The following is a 25,059-nucleotide window of genomic DNA, read 5'->3' on the forward strand; positions in this document are numbered from 1 at the left end:
AAGAAGGATCCAATATTCAGTCGCAGGGGAAAGAACCCCTAGGTAAAAAAAGGTATTACTTGCTCTATTGGCTCAGTATTGAATAGCCAATGGACTAATAACCGTAGGCTATGATGTCCTTTCCAAAGATCATAACCATTGATTTTGTTTTATAATAATCATACAATTATTATGATAGTAGGAACCAAATATTCTTAACAGGCTACGAAACCTAAATTGTGGGTATGACAATAATATAATGTCACTTTGTAACAAGGTGTTTCAAGAGGTATTTAGAGCCTTAGGTATATGTACTTCAGAGCCATTCATTAGTTCATATAAATTATTAATTTCTAGATTGAATAACAATATCACCTCTCTCTTACACCTTGGTATGTACTGATCCTTCTTCTCATAACTCTATTGAACCAAAAACCACACTCTCAAACAAGTGCTTGTAAAAAGGGCTTTCATTGGGATCAACTGTCTGTCTTGCATTTTAAGGGCAATCAATTCCATCCTGTATACTGTACCAAATGCTGCACTGAGATCTATAAAGATAAAGAACTGTTATTTCCTGTGACTGACATATTTTGTAATTAGATGGATGGTTTAAGACAAAGTCAGTAAAGAATTAACTCTGTCTAAAGGCAACTGATTCTTCTGCAAGAAATGATCTTCTACAGTCTCTACTCTACTCAAGAGGACCCTATATAGACAATATCTATTACACAAATGGTCCAGTAATTGCAAGGGTGCTTTTTATCACCTATTTTATATATAGGAAATATTATTGCCATCTGGATATAGTGGTATTATTTATATGTGTAAATCAACCTACCAATAGAAATCCCTACTATTTGGGAAAGTTTTTGAATAGTTCACTAAGAAAAAAAGTCCTCTCTAGGGGCCAAGCATTTTATGATAGATTTGATCATGAATATATTATTTTTAAAAAGGTAAAGGTTCCTCTTGCACATATGTGTTAGTCGTTCCCAACTCTAGGGGGCAGTGCTCATCTCTGTTACAAAGCCAAAGAGCCAACACTGTCTGAAGACATCTCTGTGGTCATGTGGCTGGCATGACTAAATGCCAAAGGCACACAAAAACCTGTTACCTTCCCACCAAAGGTGGTTCCTATTTTTCTACTTGCATTTTTATATGCTTTCGAATTGCTAGGTTGGCAGAAGTTGGGACAAGTAATGGGAATTCACTCCGTTATGGGGTGCTAGGATTTTGAACCACCGAACTGCCCACCTTTCTGATAAAAAAGCTCAGCATCTTAGCCACTTAGCCACCAACAAAAATGAAGATGCTGTCTTGCGATTATATGTCTATTTTGATTCTTGCCCCATGCCCACTGGAGACCCTATGTCTTAGTCATGATAATCACCAGGATGAAAAGCAGATCTTGAATTACATAGAGATGATATGGCTAGATTTATTGATCACATATTACCACACCACTCATTGTGTTAGTCAGAGTAACACTCACAAACCTGTGGTACTTTGTAGGTGCCTCCTAATGTTGACATCTGGATGGAGATGCACCTATCAGCTGCATCTAAAAGAACCAAAAAGTTGTCCTTCCTTCCACAGCTGTAGTTGGGAACATTGGCTTCCCCAGTAGAGAGCATGTCCAGCAAGGCTTCTGAAGTGCCAAGAGTGCTAAAATAATTGTCATGGATGTTGTAGCCAAGTGTGAGATTGTGCAGGTGCTTGGAATTCTTACTGACCACTTGAATATTGAAAATAAAGCGTAGTATTCCTAACCTATCGTAAGATAAACTAGTGTAAAAATGCTCAAGTTAATATCAGTATCATCATCAAAAATACAAAATAGTTTTATTTCTCTTTTTCTCCATGAGACTAGTGAGTCTTAGGACAATATTGATCCAAAACTAGAGGCAACTAATTATCACTCTTCACCACTTAATATTTGTGAATGTTGAGAAGATGGGGTAGTCTTCTATCAGAGATAAAGATCAGCATTACAACATCATTTGTAATGGCACAGTGATTAAAATGCAGTACTGCAGGCTAACTCTGCCCATTGTTAGCAGTTCGAACCTGACCAACTGAATGTTAACAGCCTTTCATCCTTCCAAGATAGGTAAAATGAGGACCCAGATTGTTGGGGGCAATATGGGGACTCTGTAAACCACTCAGAGAGTGCTGTAAAAAGCACTATGAAGATATGTGTATGTGTATGTGTATATATGTATGTATGTATGTGTGTGTGTGTGTGTGTGTGTGTGTGTATGTATGTATGTATGTATGTATGTATGTATGTATGTATGTATGTCTAAGTGCCATTGCAGTTTTTGCAGTACTAATTTTCATTGCCAAGTAACCAGAATTCAAATTTATTTGATCATTAAATTAGAATGTAAAAAAGAAAAAATATGTTTTATAAGTATCCCTCTAAAAGCAAATCAACCTGTATTCCTAGAATGATGAGGCTTTGGATTTCAATCATTGTTTATAAACATATGGAAATGGGCTGGGCAGAGGCAGCTACAACATTTTCAATGACTGCTTTAAACAATGAACTCAGGATTGTAAGGGAAAGGAAAATATGGAGTTCTTTTTCTGCCCCATTTTTTAATTTGAGTGTCTCCCACAAAATAAGACACAAAGGGAATCCATGGAAATCAAATGATTTTGGAAGCTAGACAGGTCCCATAATAAAGGAATAAGTGAAATAAGAAGAAAAGAAGGACAGCATTAGAACTGGAAACGGAGGGAGTGCAACTCTCTCACCCTGAATGACTTACCGGTCAGACTCAATAGATGGGGCTGTGTTGAAAAACAATGTTGTATGTGATAGTTTTGTTGCAGACATGATCATACTAATCAGATGGTCTCCTGGCCTGTAATAGCTCCATGGTTTTTTTACATCCTGGTGCTCCAAATGCAGCGGGCACTTCATTTTAAGCTTTACAGAAACTGGCTGGGACATCAACAGCATGAGAACCAGAAGCAGAAGGCACATAATTCATAGGGCTGAATCAATTCTCTTCCAGTTTCTAAACAGGAACAAGAGGAAGAGTGAGGAGATTTCAAAGCACTCCCACAAGATGAAAATGCCAGCAGCTTTCTTGATTCAGACAGAGAGAAACTAAACTTTACCTGGCAAAATGAGATGACAGAAGGATACATTCAAGAGCACAGCCACTTCCTGAATTACATCTTGTACAAAATACTCAGTAGGACATGAGGCATTTATCTGTTTGTGTTGCCAGATCCCTTCCCTGTTTCTTCAGGCTGTTGACTTCCAAGGCAGTCACTAGAGAAGTAGCAGAAAAGATCTCCATGGCTGGGAAAGTGATAATTGCAATGAGAGGCAATTTGTCCTCTGGGGCATCTTCTAGAGCCCAATGGAGAAAAACATCTGCTCCTCTTCACATTGAGAAGTTTTATCTATATTGGGCAATGTGTAGGTCAATCATCAAGGTATAGGATGCAACAGCCATCCTATGGACTGTCTGTCTATCAATAAAATCTTATTTAATTTTAACCCATTGTGTCATTCCACCTGGGGAATCTTTTGTGCTGTCAAGATAACAAACTGGGATTTTAAGTTCAAAACATTATTTCTATGGGTAGTTTTTGGAGGTGATTTGTATTATTGCTCAGCTGCCTCCCATGCAGAAACTTTTACTCAGCCTTAACTTTCCAGGGCAAAACATTTTCTATGATGCCTCCACTCCCACCAAGTGCCAGTTGTTCAACCAAGTACTCTACAAGTGGGGAACCAAGGGCAATCTGCAGGAAAGCAACTATGTATGATCATTTAATTGTCATTGTTAGGGGTATCTCCATTGGGAGAACAGAAAATAGTGCAGCATAATGTACAGCTAGAGAGAAAGAACATTGCTAGTAGAAAAAAAACACACAAATATAGTCTCAGACACTGCTAGTAAAAAACAAGTAGCTTTACTACTAATAATTGCTTCACGAGCAGCGATAGTAGATATTTATCCTAACACAATTCAAAGAACAAACAATTGCTTACAGTCGCAGTTCGCGTTCCAGTCATCAAATGAGCAAGTAGTTATCAAGCATAGGACAAGCAGAGAGAGAGGTAACAAACTGGGTTTGTTACAAACTGACTCCCTCTTATTGTAAAGTTAATTACAGCTGATAAGTACATTCACCCATTTAAAGCAACAAAGACCATGTGTTATTGTATATAGATATTGTATATAGATATAGATATATATTGCCTACCCAACAATAGGAGTATACTCCCAACAGTCATGACAAAAACACATGTCTTTTCTCCTCACAAATAGAAAACAGCACATATATAATACAAATGGGCTCTGTGCCATTTCCCTCATACTTACCAAAGGGATGGTATTTGCTGTATGTAAACTGTATCTTCTCATACTTTATGCTATAGGCCCCAGGAGGCTCCCTGTACTATTGGGCATTTATTCTCTTATCATGTAATGCCAGCTGATTAAAGCTGCGCTCACCACAAACCCAGGCAGGTGTGCAGGAAGATAAATCCTCATTGGGGGCTCCTCACTGGACAACTATATAAGGCTGTTAAACAGGGGTGTTTATGGGTCTGCTGTCTCTATCATTGTATCACCAGACCTTGCAGGCCATGCCCACATCAATATTAGAAAATTGGCCTGCTTAGTAATAAAAAGTATAACACCAAACTTCAAATTCTACTGTTCTCCTGAATGAAGATTAGGAACAGCTAAGGACAGCAATTTTGCAGAATATCCTGGCCATTGATTTTATGCTATTCAAAATGGCCCATGGTTCTGAGGCGTTTCCTAGTTTGTGTTTCTTTAAATTCACTGACAAGTCTTTGTGAATAAAAAAATACTGAACAGGATTTGGGAGATCTAGCTTAGCAGTGGTGGGTTGCCATTTTTTTAACTACTGGTTTGGGCGCGCTCCTGCGCTCAACACTTTTGCACATGCACAGAAGCATCTGGGCAGGTGGGCGGAGTCTTTAGTCACTGCTACTACCATCTGGGAGCCCCATATGGGCCATACCAGGAGCAACTCACCTCTGTAGCAAAGCCAATCATAGAACAATGCCCATAGAAGTTTCTGGAATTGGCTTATGTCAGTTTGGTGTGACACTTGGCTCTAGAGTTCCCAGCTCTTCTGGCTGGTATTATATGATTACTCTGCCCAGGATAATGCTTAGTAGGGATTTGTAGTTATTATTTCCAGGAGAGTCTAAAGATAAATCCTGTTATCTTGGGAAATACATATTTTGAGATAAGAATGGAGGAGATGGACTGTGAGGAAAATCATTTCTTAGATGAGTGGAATTGATTAAATCAACTTGATATAAAGCGACACAAGGCCAAAGTTTGTTATCTCGTTACAACAATCCCATAGATTTGCTATGGGAAAAGTTTTCTTTTGGGGGGGCCTGACATTTTCAAAATGGCTCCTCCTTTTGATTTATGTTTTTTCCCCTGTTTTATTCTTTGATTGTTATTTTGCCTTAGACTCTTCCCCTCCTTTGATTTCTGAAGTAAAACAGCCAGAACTAGAAACCTGAGCTCACTTATTTATAGTAACTTGACATCAATTACCCATGAATATGTAGGCTTATATAATTTGTTATTATGAATTAGTCTGCCATTTTGAGATGAATAAATATGAGTGAATCTCTTTGTTGTGGGGGGTCATCTCTCAATATTATTTTAGGGCAGGGGTGTCAAACTCATGGCCCGGGGGCGTAATCCAGCCCTTGGATGCTTAGATTTGGCCAGTGAGATGGCTCTGGAAACGGTGAAGTCTGGCTTGCAGTGCCTCTGCCAGTGAAAACAAAGCTCAGAAAGGCTGCTTGGATGGCCTCCATCAGCCCTTGACAGCAAAAATGGAGTGGGGGGCTCTCCATTTTCACTGGCAGAGGACTGCAAGAGGCTGTCCTGGCCAAAAATGGAGCTCATATGCAGCCCCCTCAAGCCAAAAAGAGAGCTCAGGAGCCCATTTTTGCTGGCAGAGAGCTAGGCCAGAGGTGCCCCCAACACAAGTGATATCAAGCTGGCCACGCTCACCCTGGCCATACCCAACACTGCCCCCCCAAAGTCAAATATACCCCTCCCCCCCTAGGTCAAATACAATATTCAATTAAACTGATTACGACACTGCTGTTTTAGGGTGTCCCACCAGCACTTGCTAATAAACAGTTGTAGTTAGTTGTAGTTTATTCAATTTGTATGCCGCCCTATTCCTGAGAGACTCGGGGTGGCTAACAACCAAGGGGGAAAGGGATACAAATAGAAAAATAAAGACAAACAAATTAAAATACAACAACAGTCGCAACATTCGAACGGGGCTGGAAAATTCCTCAGCCCCAGGCCTGCCGGAACAACCAGGTCTTAGTGGCTTTGCGGAAAGCTGGAAGGGTGGTGAGGGTCTGGATCTCAACGGGGAGATCATTCCAGAGGGCCGGAGCAGCCACAGAGAAGGCCCTCCCCCGGGGAGTTGCCAGTCGGCATTGGCCGGCAGATGGAATTCGGAGGAGGCCTAGTCTGTGGGATCTAATAGGTCTATGGGAGATAATTGGCAGGAGGCGGTCTCTCAAGTACCCAGGTCCAATACCATGTAGGGTTTTAAAAGTAACGACTAGCACCTTGAAGTGGGTCCGGAGACCAATGGGCAGCCAGTGCAGCTCGCGGAGGATAAGTGTGACGTGGGTGTACCGAGGTGCACCCACAATCACTCGCGCGGCTGCATTCTGGACAAGCTGAAGTCTCCGAATACTCTTCAAGGACAGCCCCATGTAGAGCATGTTACAGTAGTCCAGTCTTGAGGTCACGAGGGCGTGAGGGACTATTCAAAGGGCCTCCCGGTCCAGGTAGGGTCGCAATTGGTGCACCAGGTGAACTTGGGCAAAGGACCCCCTGGTCACAGCCGACAAATGGTGTTCTAAAATCAGTTGTGGGTCCAGAAGGACTCCCAAATTGCGAACCCTATCTGAGGGGCATATAATTTCACCCCCCAGCCTGAGAGATGGAGTAAGTAGCCAATCTTTGGGAGGGAGCATCAATAGCCACTTGGTCTTGTCGGGATTGAGTACAAGCTTGTTCATTCCCATCCAGACCCTGACAGCCTCCAGGCACTGGCACATCACTTCAACCACTTCACTGAGTCACACTCACCCCTCCAAAGACAAATTCCCCTTGCCAGACACCTTCAGCCATTACTCAATTGAGTTCAACTCACAGCCAGGAGAGGCTGAGAATTGTAATGAAAAAGGGGCCATGCACATTTAAATTACCTCCCTAATGGAAACAAACTTTTAGACACAGTCTGTTACCTTAAACACAATCCTAAATGGTTTTTTTTTTTGGGGGGGGGGGTTGGTAGCAGGAAAGGACATGGGATCAAGCTCACCATAACACATATGGTTCTGCCATCCCTGGTCCCAAATCAAAAATTATGAATCTCATTTCTGACACCAGCTTCTATGGAATACAAACATAGGACCCAAAGCAAAGAATCAGATCTCAGTGCAGCGTTTATTAAACTGTATGTACTGGGAGGAGAGTATTCTCTAAAAGAATAGTGTGAAACATGAGAAAATGCCTGTCTTGGTGTTTCATTGATGTTGGGTTTTCAGGAATGCTGACAAAACACTTTCAACAGAAGAGATATATTTATGTCACACACTCACATTCCACTCATAATGTGTTAGGGTTTTTTTTTAAATGAGTTTTTGTGTTATTATGTTTAAAGATGTAAGCCCCCAGAATAACCAATGTATGAGTTTATTTGTTTATTAAATAAATATATACATATCTTTACATTTCTGAACAGAGGGAAAAAAGGAGAAAATGATCCATACATATATATTCATAAATAATAATATAATAAATCTCAGGTTACTTCTTGCCCTTCTGTTAGATCTGCAAAGAAAATTAGTCTTAGATAGAAGAAATATTTGCATCTTCAGATTCAGAGGTTGCTACAGGTATGTTATGATGAAACTTACCAAAGGTTACTAGGAACCACAAGACCACATTCCTTATGTCTCCATTTCAGTGGTGGGTTCTGGCAGCCACTACTGCTGGTTTGCTACATGCACATGTCCAGTACAACAAAAAATGCTCTGTGCATGCATAGAAGTCAAAAACAAAACCGTGCTGCCTGGAGAACCACTTCAGGGGCATGGCAGGTCTGGGTCACTGCTGGTTCCAGCAACCCAGGCCACCAGGCTACTACTGGTTTGGCTGAACTGGTCCGAACCAAGAGGAACTCACCACTGCTCGATTTGCCTATTACAAAGACCCATTCATCTTGAAACTGATTTTACCCACACTATTGTGACTACAAATAAGACTTACTATATTGTTACTGATTTATTTAGGAATATAGAGGAAAATAAAGAGACGTAGTTTTAGGAATCAGTGGAATATCTCATCCCCAAGTGCTTCTTGCTCCCTTCCTTCCCATCTTTGTCAGTTTTAAACCAAAGTTAGAGGTTCTATATATTGTTTTAATCTTTCTTCTTTTTTCCTTGATTGTAAGCTACCTAGAACAATTTCTAGGCAAGTAATTAGTTTAAATAAACAAAGATTAAATGATCAAAACCTGTTAAACAAGCCACCTAAATGACATTTTTTTTAAAAATGAAACTTGTAAAAGTCCCTTTTTATATTTTATTTTGACATGAGATGTTCTTTGGTATTCAGATTTGGCCTAAAAATAATAATGTAGCATTTGGGAAAGAAGATACAGCCTAACAATCCAGCACTGGAGGCCAAGATGGAGAAGATCTGAACAGCCACCATGTACTTCCCTTTGGTGCTCAGGTAGGCTGGCACAAAGGACACCCAGACACTGCAGAAGACCAGCATGCTGAAAGATATCAGCTTGGCTTCATTGAAGGCACCAGGAAGGTTCCTGGCCAGAAAAGCCACCATGAAGCAGACAGCAGACATGAAGCCCATGTATCCCAGGGCAATATAAAACATGGTGACAGAGCCTTCATTGCATTGTAGGATGATCTCTCTAGGTTGGGAGTGCATGTCAGAGTCAGGGAATGGGGGGGAAATGCCCAACCAGATACTGCAGATGACAACTTGGAGCCCAGAACAAGAAAGGATGATGGAGTTGGCCAAGCTCTTTCCCAGCCATCTCTGCACTTTATTCCCTGGTTTTGTTGCCAAAAAGGCTAACACCACTGTGATTGTTTTGGCCAAGATTGAAGAAATGGCAACTGAGAATATAATGCTGAAGGCTGTTTGTCGGAGGAGGCAGGTCACTTTCCTTGGCCGGCCAATGAACAGGAAGGAGGTCAAGATGGAAAGCAGGAGAGAGGCTAGGAGGATGTAGGAGAGATCCCAGTTGTTGGCTTTGACGATTGGTGTTTCCCTGAATCTAATGAAAATCCACAAGCCAAAGCCTGTGATTAAAGAAAAGAATAAGGCAATGGAAGTCAAGATGATCCCCAGATTTTCCTTATAAGAAAGAAAGCTTTTCATCTTGGGAATACAGCGAACTCGATTGGTGTTTGGATGTTGATCTTCTGGACATTTAATACATTTGTCTGCATCTGAAAAAGAGCAAGAGTAGGATCCTCCTTTAACACATTTTTTAAAATAAAATGTATTGTTTGGGTAAACTGGTTTTTGGTGTGAATGACTGTAGGTGAAATCAATATATTTCTTTATTTCCTCCTAGCTAGAATGTCTTAATATTCTTTCTTTTTTACTGTTACCATTTTATCCAAGATTTAATGTCCCTATGAAAGCCAAGCTACAATGGAATGAAGTACATGTGAAGAATTGCTAACCCCTATCCCTCCTCCTCTCCTTTCCTCTGGCAAGGACTCAGAAAATGACTTTAAGGAAGAGCCTTCAGCATCACCTATGGAATGTCAGGAATTACCTGAGACTGATAAAAATAGACTGAATAGAGGATTACTACATAAGACTAATGGGACAGGGTGGCTAAGTGACTAAGACGCTGAGCTTCTTGATTGACAGGTCAGCAGTTTGGCGGTTCGAATCCCTAGTGCTTCATAACAGAGTGAGCTCCTGTTAATTGTCCCAGCTCTGCTGACCTACAAGTTTGAAAACATGTAAAAATGCAAATAGAAAAACAGGAACCACCTTTGGTGGGAAGGTAAAAGCCTTCAGTGTTTAGTCATGCCAGCCAAATGACTACGGAGATGTCTTTGGACAGCATTGGCTCTTTGGCTTTGAACAGAGATGAGCACACCACCCCCCACCTAGAGTTAGGAACAACTAGCCCATATGTGTGAGGGGAATCTTTACCTTTACAAAAGATTTCCAAGAACTCCGCCCCCCGAAAGTAGAATGAAGAACACAGCAAACACAATCTGTAAAATTCCTTTAGCAAAGAAATACATCCTTTGATTAAAGGTAGCTGAATGCAACCTGACTTAAGAAGCAACCCTAACCCATCATCATGTATTGGAATCAATTATCAATTAAGATAATGAGCAAGGGAAATTATCTCTCCTGTAGTGTAAGACAATATTCAACCCTCACATCCTATATCTTTGTCCATGATTTGTATCCATATTTTCTTGACTGTAAATCAGATTGGCCCCAAAGATCATCTTATAATTCACTATCAAATACATTTATCAATATTCAAAGGGGTGGGCCCCACTCTAATCAATCATTTCAAAATGCATATTCATGGAAAATCTGAAGAACTGTGGTCTTCCTAAAGTCTGCCCTTTTCTCTTGCTATCACACACCTTCCTGAGTGGAGATGGTTCCTTCTGCACAAGGATGACAGTCATAGCAGCAGATCGGGCTCCCTTCCTGAGCTACCCTCATGAATCCAGGAAGGCAGCTTTCCACACACCTGGAAGAAGGCAGGGGCTGCAGGGAAAGAGAGAAGAGGAAACAACTTCCACAAAATGAATTATTGTCTTTCCTAAAACAGATCAAAAGAAATGTTTGGGGATTTTCAGTTGAAGGCTTAGCTGTGCTATATTTGAAGCCTACAAACTGCTTACAGCTCGTTGAACTGATTCAGCTGCTTGTTTTTTTGCCTGTTTATCTTCCCTTCTAATGCTTCCCATATTACCATTTTTAGTTGATATTCTCAATGTATTTATTTAAAATTGAATTGATTCTCCAGTTTGGCAAAATGAATCGTCTTGTCCTGTGATTTAAATCTAGCTTCCTTGAAGGAGACTGTCAAACAGTTAAATGAAATACTGGAATATTGAAGGAAATTTTTCTCATAAACTCAGGAACATCTAATCACAAAATATATTTCCAGTCTGGGAGAACTGAGATGATATCCCAAGCCTGTCCCTGCCCCAACTCTGCAATCCTCTTGCTAAGACCTTAAAAAAAGATAATGTCTTTAACCCACATTGCTGTCCAGTTCCAGCTCTGCAATAGTTTTATTGTTGATCCTCATCTTGAAATCCAAGGATCCCAGTCTGTCTAGACTCCCAACTGTCAGTTTGAAAGCAGACATATTGAGGAAAACCACATTGGCTACAATGTCCACGTCTGCTACCAGTTCTCCATTCTCATTCAAATACACCCCTTCAATGCTGTTATTATAAAACTGGGAGGTTCGAAGGAAGGAATGAAGCTGGAATTGAAATGAAAATGGACAATGTTAAATGAGACAGAGAAAGCTCTTTGGCAAGGCTCTTCTGCTTGAGTTGGAATGAAGGATCTACACTGAGAAATATTCAACAAAAATCTCATTAGAAGGATTAACTTTGAAAACAAGGATGATGCCCTTTATCTCTTCCCATTCATAATTGTCACTGCAGAATTTGGAAAACCAACTATTTGGAATATACCAAATATTTGTAATATACCAAACAATACATTCAGGGTGACCTAATGAGGACAACCTTAAAACCCTAATATTTATGCACAAACACATTGAAGGAATTCTGCTAGGGAAGCCAAAATGAAATTTTGTACATTGCTGTCAACAACACATATAGCAAATAGGTCAATAAGTAGATCATCAAGAACAAAGTTTTTTGCTCACTTTGAGGATGTTTATGGGGGCCTTTGCTCTACTAGTATGTTGTGCTTATGAAAGTTTGCATTGAGGTGATAGAGGGGCCACTTGGCATGGAGAAGAAATGTGGAGATCTTCACTGTGAAATATGATCTCTCTTCCCAGTTAAGCCACATCCTTTTAATTTTATGGAATGTCCATGGAATATCTTATGGAACAGTCTTCACTTCTGCTTCTTTTAGAAACTTCCCCATTTCAAACTTTCACCTTCTCACCTGGGCTTTCCTGACCTCTTAAATTCTTGACCAAAGATATTTGTCCATATCCTGCTGCTTGATGAGAGCCTTTGCTGTCTCAGATCCAACTGAGAGTTTTGAGCTGGGGAAGAGCCTGGTTCTTAGCTAAGGAATGAGACTCACTCTGGATAAAGGTTGTTCTGGAGCAGAGAGGCAACCCTGGAGATGATGGGGTCTGAAGTATTAGAACTGCCTAATATACACAACACACTTTTTTAGACTGTGTGGGTGGGACACAGTAGTGCTCCTGCTTCTGAAGAGCCAAAGAAGAAAAAAGGAGAGGAAAATCTACATTTTCCAAGAAGCTTTTTAAAAGAAATGACAAAACAAATGTGTAGGATGAAACAAATGCAAAAAAGAAATCAGTAGAAAGTTGGAATTAGTGCACAAAATTAGCTGCTACAACATTCTTCCTGTCAACGACTATTTCAGCTACAACCTCAATAATCCTCAGGCAAACAACAATACATACTCAAGGTAAACTCCTCCAAACTCGATTGCAGAAAATACAATTTCAGCAAGAGAGTGGTCAATGCCTGGAATGCTCTACCTGACTCCATAATTACATCCTCTAACCCCATAGCTTCAACCTTAAATTGTCTACCATGGACCTCACTCCATTCCTAAGAGCTCTGTAAAGGGGGTGTGCATAAGCAGACGTCCCTGTCCTACTGTCCCCATTTATTTGTACTCATTTCCTTGTTCATGTCATGTTTATATTTATACCTGTTATCTTGTACATGTTTGACAAACTAAATAAAGAAATAAAAATAAAATAAAAAATAATTATTATATTCAGAATAAATTAATACTATTGTCAGAATAGTTACCCAGTACTTAAAATTGGAAATGAATTCTCAGCTGCAATGGAGAGCTGTGCAATAGGAAAGAAATACAGTACCTGCCATGCTTTCATCACTGGAGTTTTCAAATGCTTGCTGCCTTTAAATGTTCTCCTCCTGGATCTGGATGAATAAGCTGCCTTTAAGGCTCGTCCCACAGCCCAGATTGTGTTGCAAATGAAAAAGTGGTCCACAATCAGGATCTGATCCATCTCCTCCTTCCTGAGAGTCCCCAGTTCTTCACTCTGCTTGCACCGTTCCCAGGTTTTCACTGAAAAGGCTTCCTTTGAGTAAGAACACTGGAAGGTCTTTGCCGCAAAGAGTCCCATGGGATATGAAAACCTATTATATGAACCATACTTTGTCACTTTGTTTGTTTTCTTCATTAGAAAGGAAAAAATACTATGGATGTATTTAGAGGAAAAGTTATCAGGTCCCAAATAAGGAAGGAAGTCCCAGCGTACTGTTGTGATCAGGACTTTTCCTCTCTTGATTTCAGACAAGATATCAAGTAATGAATCTAGCTGCACAACCCCTATACTGAATGAATTAAATTCTACACCATAAATAATGACTTTCAACTTTATCCAATAGATGGAATGATAAAGGTCTATGTTGGTTTTCCCAGTTTTGTTAAATATTTGTAATATAAATGAACAAATGGCATTCTTTTCCAGCATAGAAGTCATCGTCTTTAGGAACCTTTCTCCATTCTCGTTGTGTGCAGCAAGAAGACCAGCCAAGGTCCACTTGAAATAGAGGAGGAGCTTCACTATCCCTGGGTACAGGATGTCTTCTGCTGGGACCATTGGGTAGAAGAAAGGAAACTGCATTTTGTCGTTCTGAATCTGGGAATTTATACTGTAACTGATCTGAAAAGGGGAAAAAAGAAAATTCTATCTGAGACCCATAAAAGCAAAAATCTACCCCCAATCTAGACATTGTTCCACTCCTAGCACAGAAGAACTTTTTGTAGGGACCTCATTCTTCTCTTTAGTTGCTTCTCTGCTCACTTCAGTGCAGCAAGAAGCCAGCAGAGATTCACAATCTGCATTAGGAGTGTACCAGAAAGATATTTGTCTGCTGGGATCCTTCTCTCATTTGACCGATTCATCTTTAATTTATACAATCCCCATAGTAGAATTTTACTCTTCATTTATAACAGAAGATGTCGAGAGCCGAGGTGGCGCAGTGGTTAAATGCAGCACTGCAGGCTACTTCAGCTAACTGAAGTTCTGCAGTTCGGCTGTTCAAATCTCACCAGCTCAGGGTTGACTCAGCCTTCCATCCTTCCAAGGTGGGTAAAATGAGGACCCGGATTGTTGTTGGGGGCAATATGCTGACTCTGTAAACCGCTTAGAGAGGGCTGAAAGCCCTATGAAGCGGTATATAAGTCTAACTGCTATTGCTATTGCTATTGCTATGTCTGACTGAAAGCATGACCAAAAATTATCTTCTTAACAAAGACACACCTGTGGCATTTTGTAGGTTCCCAAAATGTTCGAAACATGGATGGCGATCTCACTATTAGCCTCGTCTAGAACAGCCACTGTGTTTCTCTGTCTTCCACAGCTGTAGTTGGGAACGTTGGCCTCCCCCTCCAAAAGCAGGTCCAGCAAAGCCTCAGAAGTTATTTGTTCATTATAGTAATCATCGTAGATGTTATAACCCAGGGTGACATTGAATGAATGTTTGGCATTCTGGTTGATTTCTTGTATGGCAAAAGGGAAGGATAGCAATTTGTAGATGTTTCTTTGTGTTGTGCTAAAAATATGAATATATTTGAATGCAATCAATGGAAATTAAATTTTATTAATGTTGACATTTCAGTATATGTTTGGATAGTTTATTTCAAATCTTTTTAAAAAGTTACACATTTGAATGCAGCCCTGAGATTCTTTCAATCTATATTTTACTTTCAAAAACTGAATGCATTTTATTTCAAATGTAATCTAAATATTACTAGATTTTGACTTATTCTTCTTTGTGTGATATTTATTAAGGATTTTATATAAAATAAAAGACTAATCAAAACAAAAAAGAAAGGAAGGAAAAGTGCAAGAAATTAAAAAGGAAAATAAAATAAAATTTAGAAATATATTAATGACTTCCAAACTTTTTTACAGATAATTTCTTCTGTAAATTCTGATATTTTCACAATTAAGTCCTGCACTATGGGAATTTATGATTGTTAACAAATGGAGTAAGTAATTAATTTGTGGAGATGTTTACATTGTTTACATATTTCTAAAATGGAGTCTTAATTGACTTTTAAGTGATTGTACAATTAAAATGCCTAGTATCCGCTCAATTGGGATTCACACATGTAAGTAAAATAAATTTTGATCTGGGATTCATTTATTTAATTAGTGAATTTTGGTATGGAATAAAAATTGTGGGGGATATTAATTTGTGCATAGCCATGTTGACCATCTTATCCAGCAAGGGAGTGTTAGAAGAGAAAAACCACCCTCTCTTCACCATCCACAGTCCTGTTCTGCCCAAAAGATATCAAGAACAGTGGATGATTCTTCTTCAAAGATCTCTACTGATTGCTTATTTGAAAATTTCAAATCAGCTGCAGGGTGGCAAATGAATCCCCAAGGATGAAAACAGACAGAAAGAGAGAAAAACTAGCAGATCAAGAGTACCATTCACTGTAAGAGGGAAGGCTGGAATATGAGAAATCAGAATGGAATGGAATAGCTCTAATGCATGCAGGAACTTTGACTTACTGAAAAAATTCAAACACAGGACTTTTGTTGAACATTAACTTTTCAAGCGCAGACTGTTTTGCATGGACTAGGCCACCAATGACAATCTCTCCTGGCCTGTAAAGGTTCATTGGCTCCTCCTCATCCTTAGTCAGAGTCAGGAGGCATTTGGCTTTGAGACTCCCCCAGACTGCCTGGGACCCCAGAAGCAGCAGAAGTAGCAACATGACTTGTGCTCCTGATGGAGTCTCCAGCTCTATGTCTACTTTGAAGAAACAGTAATATGAAGAAGTGGAGGAAGTCAAAACCTTTTTCCAAAACAGTCATTCAGAGGTTTCCTAATTCAGACAGAGTTCAGTCAGTCACCAAGGATGGGAGATGAAATGCAGCCCCTGCTTGTCTTAAAGGCCTCTCATGTTGCCTTTTTCTCCTGAGCCATTCATGACACCAACATTTTCCAGTGCAAAGATATTTGCTAACAAGGCTTTGATGTGATACGAAGCTGAAAGCATATTATCACTGTATAGCATTCTGATTCCCCCCCCCCAGAAAGTCTTTAGAGATTTACCACCAAGACAACAAATAAATAACTATGATTTGGATAATGGAAACAGAGAGAGACATCACCACTCTCAACTCTGAGTAAATCAACATGCAGGAGCCCAATGGGAGGCATCACAAATGGGGTGAAACTCTGAAAATGAGCCAAGGAAGGAGATGGGAGAACTTTGTCCCAAACATCCCTTAGAAAATCTCTTTAGACATTCAACTCTCAAGAGAGATTTTCAGCATGTGTGGATGATTAATCCTCAATATAGATATAGTTGATCTTCATTTGTGATATTTTTTGGCTTCCTTTGTTGAGAAATTGGTGACTGATCTTTTTCATATGATTCCTTCTTCTTTCTTATAATGTAAACAACATGACTGGAATCTCTGACAATTACTTTTATTCATTACGTTAATCAAAAGTGTAACTTCAAAGTGCTATTTTTGGGGCATTTCAAATTTTTTTGATTATTTTTTTAAATAACTATTCTTTATTGGATAAAAAAGCTGTTCTTTATTTGTGAGGGTGGACTTAAATCATAGGAAAAACAAGTTTATTATGGTCAAGGACCACTGCAAAAAAAGGAAGAAAATCCTGTAAATATGCATATCCTTAGAGATAAATCAATGAATATGTTAATGATCATAAAATTAATGATAAAAGCCATAAATAAAGTAAAATAAACTATATTATTTCATAACATAAACATATAATTTATTTTATAATAGATCATAAAAATAAAATAAATTAATGATAATAAATTAATGATCATAAAAGCCCAATCCATCACAATACCACTGAAAAAGAAAAACAAGAAATTCAAGAAGAACCTGCCTGGCTACACAAAGATCTCTCTGATAGATAAACTGAAAGACAAAAAGGAGAAGTACAAAAAAATGGAAAGAGGGAGACAGAGAGATGATAGATAGATAGATAGATAGATAGATAGATAGATAGATAGATAGATAGATTGATTGATAGATAGATAGATAGATAGATAGATAGATAGATAGATAGATAGATAGATAGATAGATAGATAGATAGATAATTATATTCTTCAGAATTTTCTTTTTGTTTTAATTGTTAACAAATGTTTCTTTAAAAATGTTTGTGGTACAAACTGTTTTTTCCAAGAATATATTTCTTGAAATTTAAAAAGTGAAAAATGCACCAAGTGTCCAGGTAATAAATATCTAAATGAGGGCCAGGTCCAATGTATCTCCAAATTATATCCTTCCTGTCTTATGAGGAAGATATCAGCATCGTCCTGCTCTTTTTTGCCCTACTTCTGTTCCTAACAACAGGATTTATGTTACTCGTGTTCTTTCAATACCAAGAAACTCCCATTTGCCCAGGTCCGCCTGGTGCACCAGTTGCATCCCTACCTGAACCGGGAGGCTCTCACAACAGTCACTCGTGCCCTTGTGACCTCCAGACTGGAGTACTGCAACGTGCTCTACATGGGGCTGCCCTTGAAGAGTATTCGGCGACTTCAGCTTGTCCAGAATGCAGCCGCGCGAGCGATCGTGGGTGCGCCTCGGTTCACCCACGTAACACCTATCCTCCGCGAGCTGCACTGGCTGCCTGTTGATCTCCGGGTACGCTTCAAGGTGCTAGTTGTCACCTACAAAGCCCTTCATGGTATTGGATCTGGGTACTTGAGAGACCGCCTACTGCCAATTACCTCCACTAGACCAATTAGATCCCACAGACTAGGCCTCCTCCGAATTCCATCAGCCGGCCAGTGTCGACTGGTGACTACCCGGAGGAGGGCCTTCTCTGTGGCTGCTCCGACCCTCTGGAATGAACTCCCCGTGGAGATTCGTACCCTCACACCCTCCAGGCCTTCCGCATAGCCCTTAAAACCTGGCTGTTCCAACAGGCCTGGGGCTAAAGACTCGCTGCCCCACTTCGAATGGTATGACTGTTGTACTTTTTAAATTATGCATGGTTTTTTATGTTTTTTGTAACTTGTTTGTCTTTCCCCTCCCTTTGAGTTGTGAGCCGGCCTGAGTCCCTTCAGGGAAAAGGGCGGCATACAAATAAATTAAAATATAAATATATAAATATAAATATTGTCAAAGCCAACAAGCGGGACCACTTACATCCTCCTGATCTCCCTCCTACTTTGCTTCTTGACTCCTCTTCTCTTCATTGGTCAACCAAGGAAAGCCATCTGCCTTCTCCAACAAATGGTTTTCAGCATTACCTACCCAGTTACCATTTCATCTCTCTTGGCCAAAACTATTAGGGTGGTACTTCCTTTCCTGGCCAACTCCATCACCCTTTCTTGTTCTGCTGTCCAAATTATTGTTTGCTGCAACTAGCTTGGAGCAGGGGTGGGTTCCAAATTTTTTTTACTACCTATTCTGTGGGTGTGACCTATTTTGTGGGTGTAGTTGGCAGTCATGTGACTGGGTGGGCATGGTCAACTTGATGTCACTAACCAGGAGATGTCATGGATGGGTAGAATGTGGTGAAGCTCACATAACAACCCTCTTGTTTAGCAACCAAAATTTTGAGCTCAATTGTAGATAAAAGTCAAGGATTATCTCTGCCTTCCTCTGCATAGCAGCCTTGTCCTAATACTCTTCTCTGGCAATTTCTTTTCTGAAAATTTTCCTCTCTGTTAGAGGCACCAAAATAATCCAGACAATGTAAGGTTTCTTGCTGTAGCAGGAGGTTGGACTAGATGACCTCTAAGTACTTTTCTAGCCCTAAATTTCTGTGCTGTTTTCCTTCCTTCCTTCCTTCCTTCCTTCCTTCCTTCCTCCCTCCCTCCCTCCCTCCCTCCCTTCTTTCTTTCTTTCTTTCTTTCTTTCTTTCTTGCCCCCTTTCCTCTTGGGAAGCAACCTCCCCCCAAATAAAATATTACTGTGACATTAAAGTGTCAGAGAGTCCAAACATCTAAGATTCAAGATGACAGTCATACATAGACATCAAACTTGAGCTAAATATCATTTCCAGTAAAGAGAAGAGAAAGAACCCCCTGATACTTCTCCAAAAGTGGCTGCAGCGAACTGCCCCTGATTGGAATCTTTATTCTGTTGCTAGGCAATCAACCTAACAGACTATTCCTTCTGCTCTCCTTTCTCCTGGGCAGTGGTGGGTTCTGGGCATCCCCCCCCCGTATGTCTATACTGGTGGCCACTGGGAGCAGCAGCCACCATATTGGAATGGTGTTTTGTTGGGCCCACCTGCCCGCCTGCATTGCTTACTTGTTTTTAAGCCAACTGAGCCATTTGCGCACGCACACGCACCATACGGCGGCTGCACGACCTCCACCTGAGAAGCTGGTGTGTCACAGGGGGGTGGCATGCACATGCACAGGCAGCGCCCGTGCCCAAGGTGGATGCCAATCCCCATCGCAGGGTACCGATTGCAATGGTATCGGGAACCCACCACTGCTCCTGGGCCGTAACAAGTCAATACTAATAGCAATAATAAACAACAAAGAAGGTAGTAGACAATCTTGTCTTATCACATGCTCAGTTGGATAAACATACATCGTAATTTGAGTCTTCTGGAATACACACACACATACACACACACATCAACTTAATTCCTTTAAAAAATTGCCAAAGTCCATCTTTCATAGCTTCAAATTCAAATACATATTTGTTTTTCATACTTTGTACGAAGTACTTTGATTGCCAAATTTTCACAAATGGGGTGAAACTCTGAAAATGAGCCAAGGAATGGGAGAACTTTGTCCCAAACATTCCTTAGAAAATCACTTTAGACATTCCACTCTCAAGAGAGATTTTCATCATGAGTGTGGACTATCAATCCTCAATATAGATATAGTTGATCTTGGTTTGTGGTTGGCTTTCTTTGTTCAGAAATTGGTGGCTGATCTTGTTCATATGACTCCTCCTTTCTTATAATGTAAACATGACTGGAATCTCTGAGAATTTTATTCATTACATTAATCAAAAGTGTAACTTCAAGGTACTACTCTTGGGGCATTTCAATTTTTTTGAATTATTTTTTTTAAATAACTATTCTTTATTGGATAAAAATGTTGCTTTTTATTTGTGAAGGTAGACTGAAATCATAGAACAAAACAAGATGATTAAGGTGCAAAAAAGAAAGAAAATGCTGCAAATATACATATTCTTAGAGATAAATTAATGAATAAGTTAATGATAATAAAATTAATGATAATAAAAGCCATAAAGTAAAATAAATTATATTTTAATATAAAAATATAATATACTTTATTTATTTTATCATATAAAATAAGAGGACATCTGTGAATTTAGGAGGGTCATAGGAAAGCTACCCCCTTTACCAGAGCTGCTGCTGGTGCATTTTTTCATAACAAGCCTGGATAAGCAAATTGTTGAGGTAACCGCATATTGCGACATCCCAAATCGACTCTCTGAGTGGTTCTGGGTAGCAATGAAAATCAATAGTGGACTGCACCCCAACTACATGAGAAAGTAACTGGACACAAAAGAGAGAGGTCAACTTGAACTGAAACCACCCAGCCGACAGGGAACCACAGCACCACAGCTGTGGTTCCCTGAGACCAGCCCTCACCTGAAGTTCACTGAAATGCTACAGATGTGAGAGGATGGGTCACATGGCAGCTGCGTGCCCAACTCCATCCCCAAAACCAAGGCCAGACCCACCTCCCAGAGCACAACCCAAATGAGGCCCCAAATGGGCCACCAACATGTCCAGGAAAGCCCTCCAGGCTGCAGAGGCCCCTTCCCCCTCAGGAATTTGAACCATTTTTTTTCCTAATATGTCCCTAAAAAATGAAAAACAAAGCCAGAAATTTCCTGCAAATCTATTTTTCAAAGAAGAGCTTGCAAAAGAGTTATCTAAAGTTAGTCAAAGGCCAAAGTTGGTCCAGGATCGAGGTGTCAGCGAGTCCAAACATCTATGATTCAAGACTGAAATTCATACACAGGGAGCACATTTGAGCATTAAAGTCATTTCCAGCAAAGAGAACAGAGGGAACTCAGTCTCTTCTATCAACTCGGAATGTTGCTGCAGCCAACTGTCACTGATCAGAATCTTTATTCTGTTGCTAGGCAACTAACCTAATGGATTGGATTGGATTGGATTGTTTATTTATATGCCGCCCTTTTCCCTGGGGGGACTCAGGGCGGCTCACAATCAAAAGGAAGGGGGGACAGACTTTTACATATAAGACAATACATGATTAAAACGCAACATTCATACCATTCGGGCGGGTTACAATCTTTAGCCCCAGGCCTGACGGGATAGCCAGATTCTAAGGGCTGTGCAGAAGGTCTGGAGGGTGGTGAGGGTACGAAGCTCCACGGGGAGATCGTTCCATTGGGTCGGGGCTACCACCGAGAAGGCTCTCCTCCGCGTGGTGGCCAGTCGGCATTGGCCAGCGGATGGAACTCGGAGGAGGCCTAACGATGAGATCTAATGGGTCGTGTGGAGGTGATCGGCAGTTGGCGGTCTCTCAACCACCTTTCTGCTCTTCTTTCTCCTGGCCCATGAGAAGTCAATGCCTCAAGATCTAAAATGAACAAAAAAGAGGACAATATACAATCTTGTCTTATCCCCTTCTGGATATCGCATGATTTAGTTATATCACCATTAGCCCTAATTTCTAAATGTTGTTGGTTTTTTTTTGCTAAAATCGGTGTCTTTCAAAACTTTAAAGCCAAATTTATTTATATTTCATATTTTTAATCATCTTCCTCTGATTGCCAATTTGTTTCCTTTGCATCTAGAAATATGAACCCAGTCTGTTGTTGTTTTCCTTGTAATAAATATTCTTTTATATCCAATACAGCTCTCACACTGTCTTTTGCCTTTCAGGTAGGAATGCACTCTGATCTTCAGAAATAAACTTTTGTAATTTGTTTTATAATCAATCAGTCAAAATTAATGCAAGCACATTATAGTCCTAATTCAATAACAAAATTGTTTTTTAATTCTGATATTTAACAGATACAGCGTTGCCTTGAATTACAGGCAACCTAATTAACATTTTAAAATATGATATTAGTACTTTTAACATGACAGTGTAGACGTCTTTTTCAATGTTGTAACGATATCCTTTTCTCCTTTTTAATCCATTTCTTTGCTACTTGTGAGAACTTGCTATTTCAGCTATTAAAAAATAGTGTAGGTATTCTGAAAGTCCTTGAATATACTTGCAAGTTTCAAGAAAGATAGAAACTCAGCTGGGAAATTTAAGGTAATCCATACATTTGCCACTTGTCTAATTGTATGTAGAATTAGTTTTTTCTTGTTCAAGACTCACAGGTAATCAATGACTTCTATTGCTTGTTCAACTACTTTCTGATGTATCACAAATATCCAATGTATGAATTACTTGCTCCTACTGTAAACCCTATAAAAAGACTTGGAAACTATCCCACCTTTAATGAATGCTTTTTGCTTTTTTTGCTTTCTTAGTGATTCACAAGTTAACGTGGTCAAAGAAGCCCCTTTCTTATCAAGTTCTTACCAACTCCAGGCCAAACTCAGGATACCTGACATTGGAGCCAACACCATGATTCTGGAAGGATGGAGTAGAACCACTGAACCATTACAGGTCAGGATACCATCTCAGTGGTGTTGTCCGAATAATCTGGCTTCATACCTGGTGTAATATGCCCAATGAGGCACCCACTGAGGTCGAGATTGGAAATTTTTTATTTTGTGCAGAAGAAAGGACACAGGGGGATTACACCCACTAAGCCACTCTTTCAACAGTAGAGTTTTCATAGTTATATCTCCATAAGCCTACCATGGCCATCCTTTTAGGTCATCTATGACCTTATCCATGTTATTTGAATTCAGCCAATATTACTTAGATAGTATCAGAATTATCTAGCAACAATCAGTACATATGTCCCTAATTTCCAGTAACACCTAGCCCAGCACACCATAATTATTATACTCACCCCACATTCCTCTTTTCCCATGATATGTCTGGGATTTCACATGAACAAGCATTCTCAATGACTTTTCTTTTGTAAGTGTTCTTGACCATTCTTGCATGCTAGCAGATCACTTAAGTAGGAAGGCCTATCCAATTTTAGATTTTAAGAATTTCCTTCTAATGATTTTTTTTTTGAAAAATGAGCTTGCAAAACAGTCATTTAAATTTGGCCCAAGATCAAAGTTGATCCAAGATCAAAGTGTCAGCAAGTTCAAGCATCTAAGATTCATACACAGAGATCAAACTTGAGCTAAATATCACTTCCAGCAAAGAGAAGAGAAGGAACCACTAGTCACTTATATAAGCTGATACTCCTCCAAATGTTGTTGCGGCCAACTGCCAGTGATCGGAATCTTTATTCTGTTGCTAGGCAAATAACCTAATGGAGCTTCCCTTTTGTTTTCCTTTCACCTGGGCCATGACAAGTCAACACATCAAGACCCCAAACCCAAAACTGGAAATATTGATGTGTTTATAATTCTTAAACATAGTGGAAAAACATTTAAATCTCATATTTCCATCATTTATTACAATGAAATGGTGAATAGATGACTGTCATTTGCATTTGATTGGGGTCAATAATAGCTTAAGTATCAAAAGGTTTGCAGAGACAAAGAGGACTAAATTGAAAAAAGTATTTTATTACTGCTGATTGGGGCCTTCAATGAAGCCAAACTGATCACCTTCAGTATGCTGGTCTTTTGCAGTGTCTGGGTGAACTTTGTGAACACCTACCTGAGCACCAAAGGGAAATACATGGTGGCTGTTCAGGTCTTCTCCATCTTGGCCTCCAGTGCTGGGCTGCTGGGCTGCATCTTCATGCCCAAGTGCTACATTATCATCCTGAGGCCAGATCTGAACACAAAGGAGAAGCTTACGACCAGAAGAAATGTAGAAATATGAGACAATGTAATTTCCAACAGGCCAGTCCTAGAAAATGGTCCAAGTTGTTTTCCATACATTAATGGGCTAATGATAACTTAAGGGCTAGTTGCACAATTGTCCTCCTTCCTTGTACTATAGAATTGTAAGATGGCTCTTTTCAGCGGTCAAGATATCATATCTGTCCTGCTATAACATAGAATTAGAGAAGTGGCAAAATTATGGGAAAGAAACTATAAATTAACAATGGCAACTTCATATAAAGAAAATTTATATAAAATGTTTTATGGATGGCATTTACTGCCTGTTAGGTTCGCTAAAATGTTTAAAAATATGTCTAACAAATATAGAAAATGTAACCCAAAACTGGGCAGACGTTATCATATGTGGTAGACTTGTTTTAAAGCAAACAACAACAACAAAAAAAAATGGGCAAAGATAGAGAGATTTTTAGAAAAGATGATAGGGAAACATGTAGATTTTAAACCTGAACTGTTTTTATTAGGTATAACACCAGAAAAATCTGATAAACAAAGTATATATTTAATATTGTATGTCTTAATAGCAGCAAGGATTATATTTGCACAATATTGGAAAAATTAAGAAAAAAACATGAGATGAAGAGATAGATAGAAAGATACTAGATTGTGAAGAACTGATTTACATTGAAAATTAAACAGAAAGAAGATAAAGAATATTATCAGACATGGAATTTGTTTTACTAGTGGTTGGAAAAAAGGAGTGGAAATTAAAAATGTAATCTGTTTTGTTAAGCAAATTAAATACCCAGACAACATGATGTGTATTAATCACTAATAAATGTAAACAATAGAAAATTAATAAAATTTATATTTTAAAAAAGGTATCATATCTGTCCTATGCCCT

At 39.5% G+C, this 25,059-nt stretch overlaps 1 protein-coding gene across 1 annotated transcript; it reads right to left on the bottom strand.

Annotated features, from left to right (window-relative positions):
* Window positions 1–8,630: 8,630 nt before the first annotated feature.
* On the bottom strand, window positions 8,631–16,328 carry LOC148047073 (vomeronasal type-2 receptor 26-like). The gene is made up of 7 exons (XM_087707724.1): window positions 16,220–16,328; window positions 15,820–16,063; window positions 14,557–14,848; window positions 13,549–13,956; window positions 13,144–13,464; window positions 11,328–11,559; window positions 8,631–9,526 (listed from the first exon to the last, which is right to left on the bottom strand). The coding sequence occupies exons 1-7, from the start codon at window positions 16,326–16,328 to the stop codon at window positions 8,631–8,633; spliced, it is 2,502 nt and encodes an 833-aa protein (XP_087563850.1).
* Between the last annotated feature and the right edge of the window lie 8,731 nt (window positions 16,329–25,059).

The sequence above is a fragment of the Thamnophis sirtalis genome, unplaced genomic scaffold (genome assembly GCF_051295495.1).
Source record: "Thamnophis sirtalis isolate CommonGarterSnake01/CBP01778 unplaced genomic scaffold, rThaSir2_p1.2 scaffold_3, whole genome shotgun sequence".
In the NCBI taxonomy this organism is placed as follows: Eukaryota; Metazoa; Chordata; class Lepidosauria; order Squamata; family Natricidae; genus Thamnophis; species Thamnophis sirtalis.

Coding starts and splice junctions, on each gene's coding strand:
- LOC148047073 (XM_087707724.1), bottom strand. CDS start 16,328: ATGCTATACAGTGATAATATGCTTTCAGCTTCGTATCACATCAAAGCC. Junction 16,064..16,219: donor GAATGGCTCAGGAGAAAAAG/GCAACATGAGAG, acceptor GTTTCTTCAAAG/TAGACATAGAGCTGGAGACT. Junction 11,560..13,143: donor CAGTGATGAAAGCATGGCAG/GTACTGTATTTC, acceptor TTTCAATTCCAG/CTTCATTCCTTCCTTCGAAC.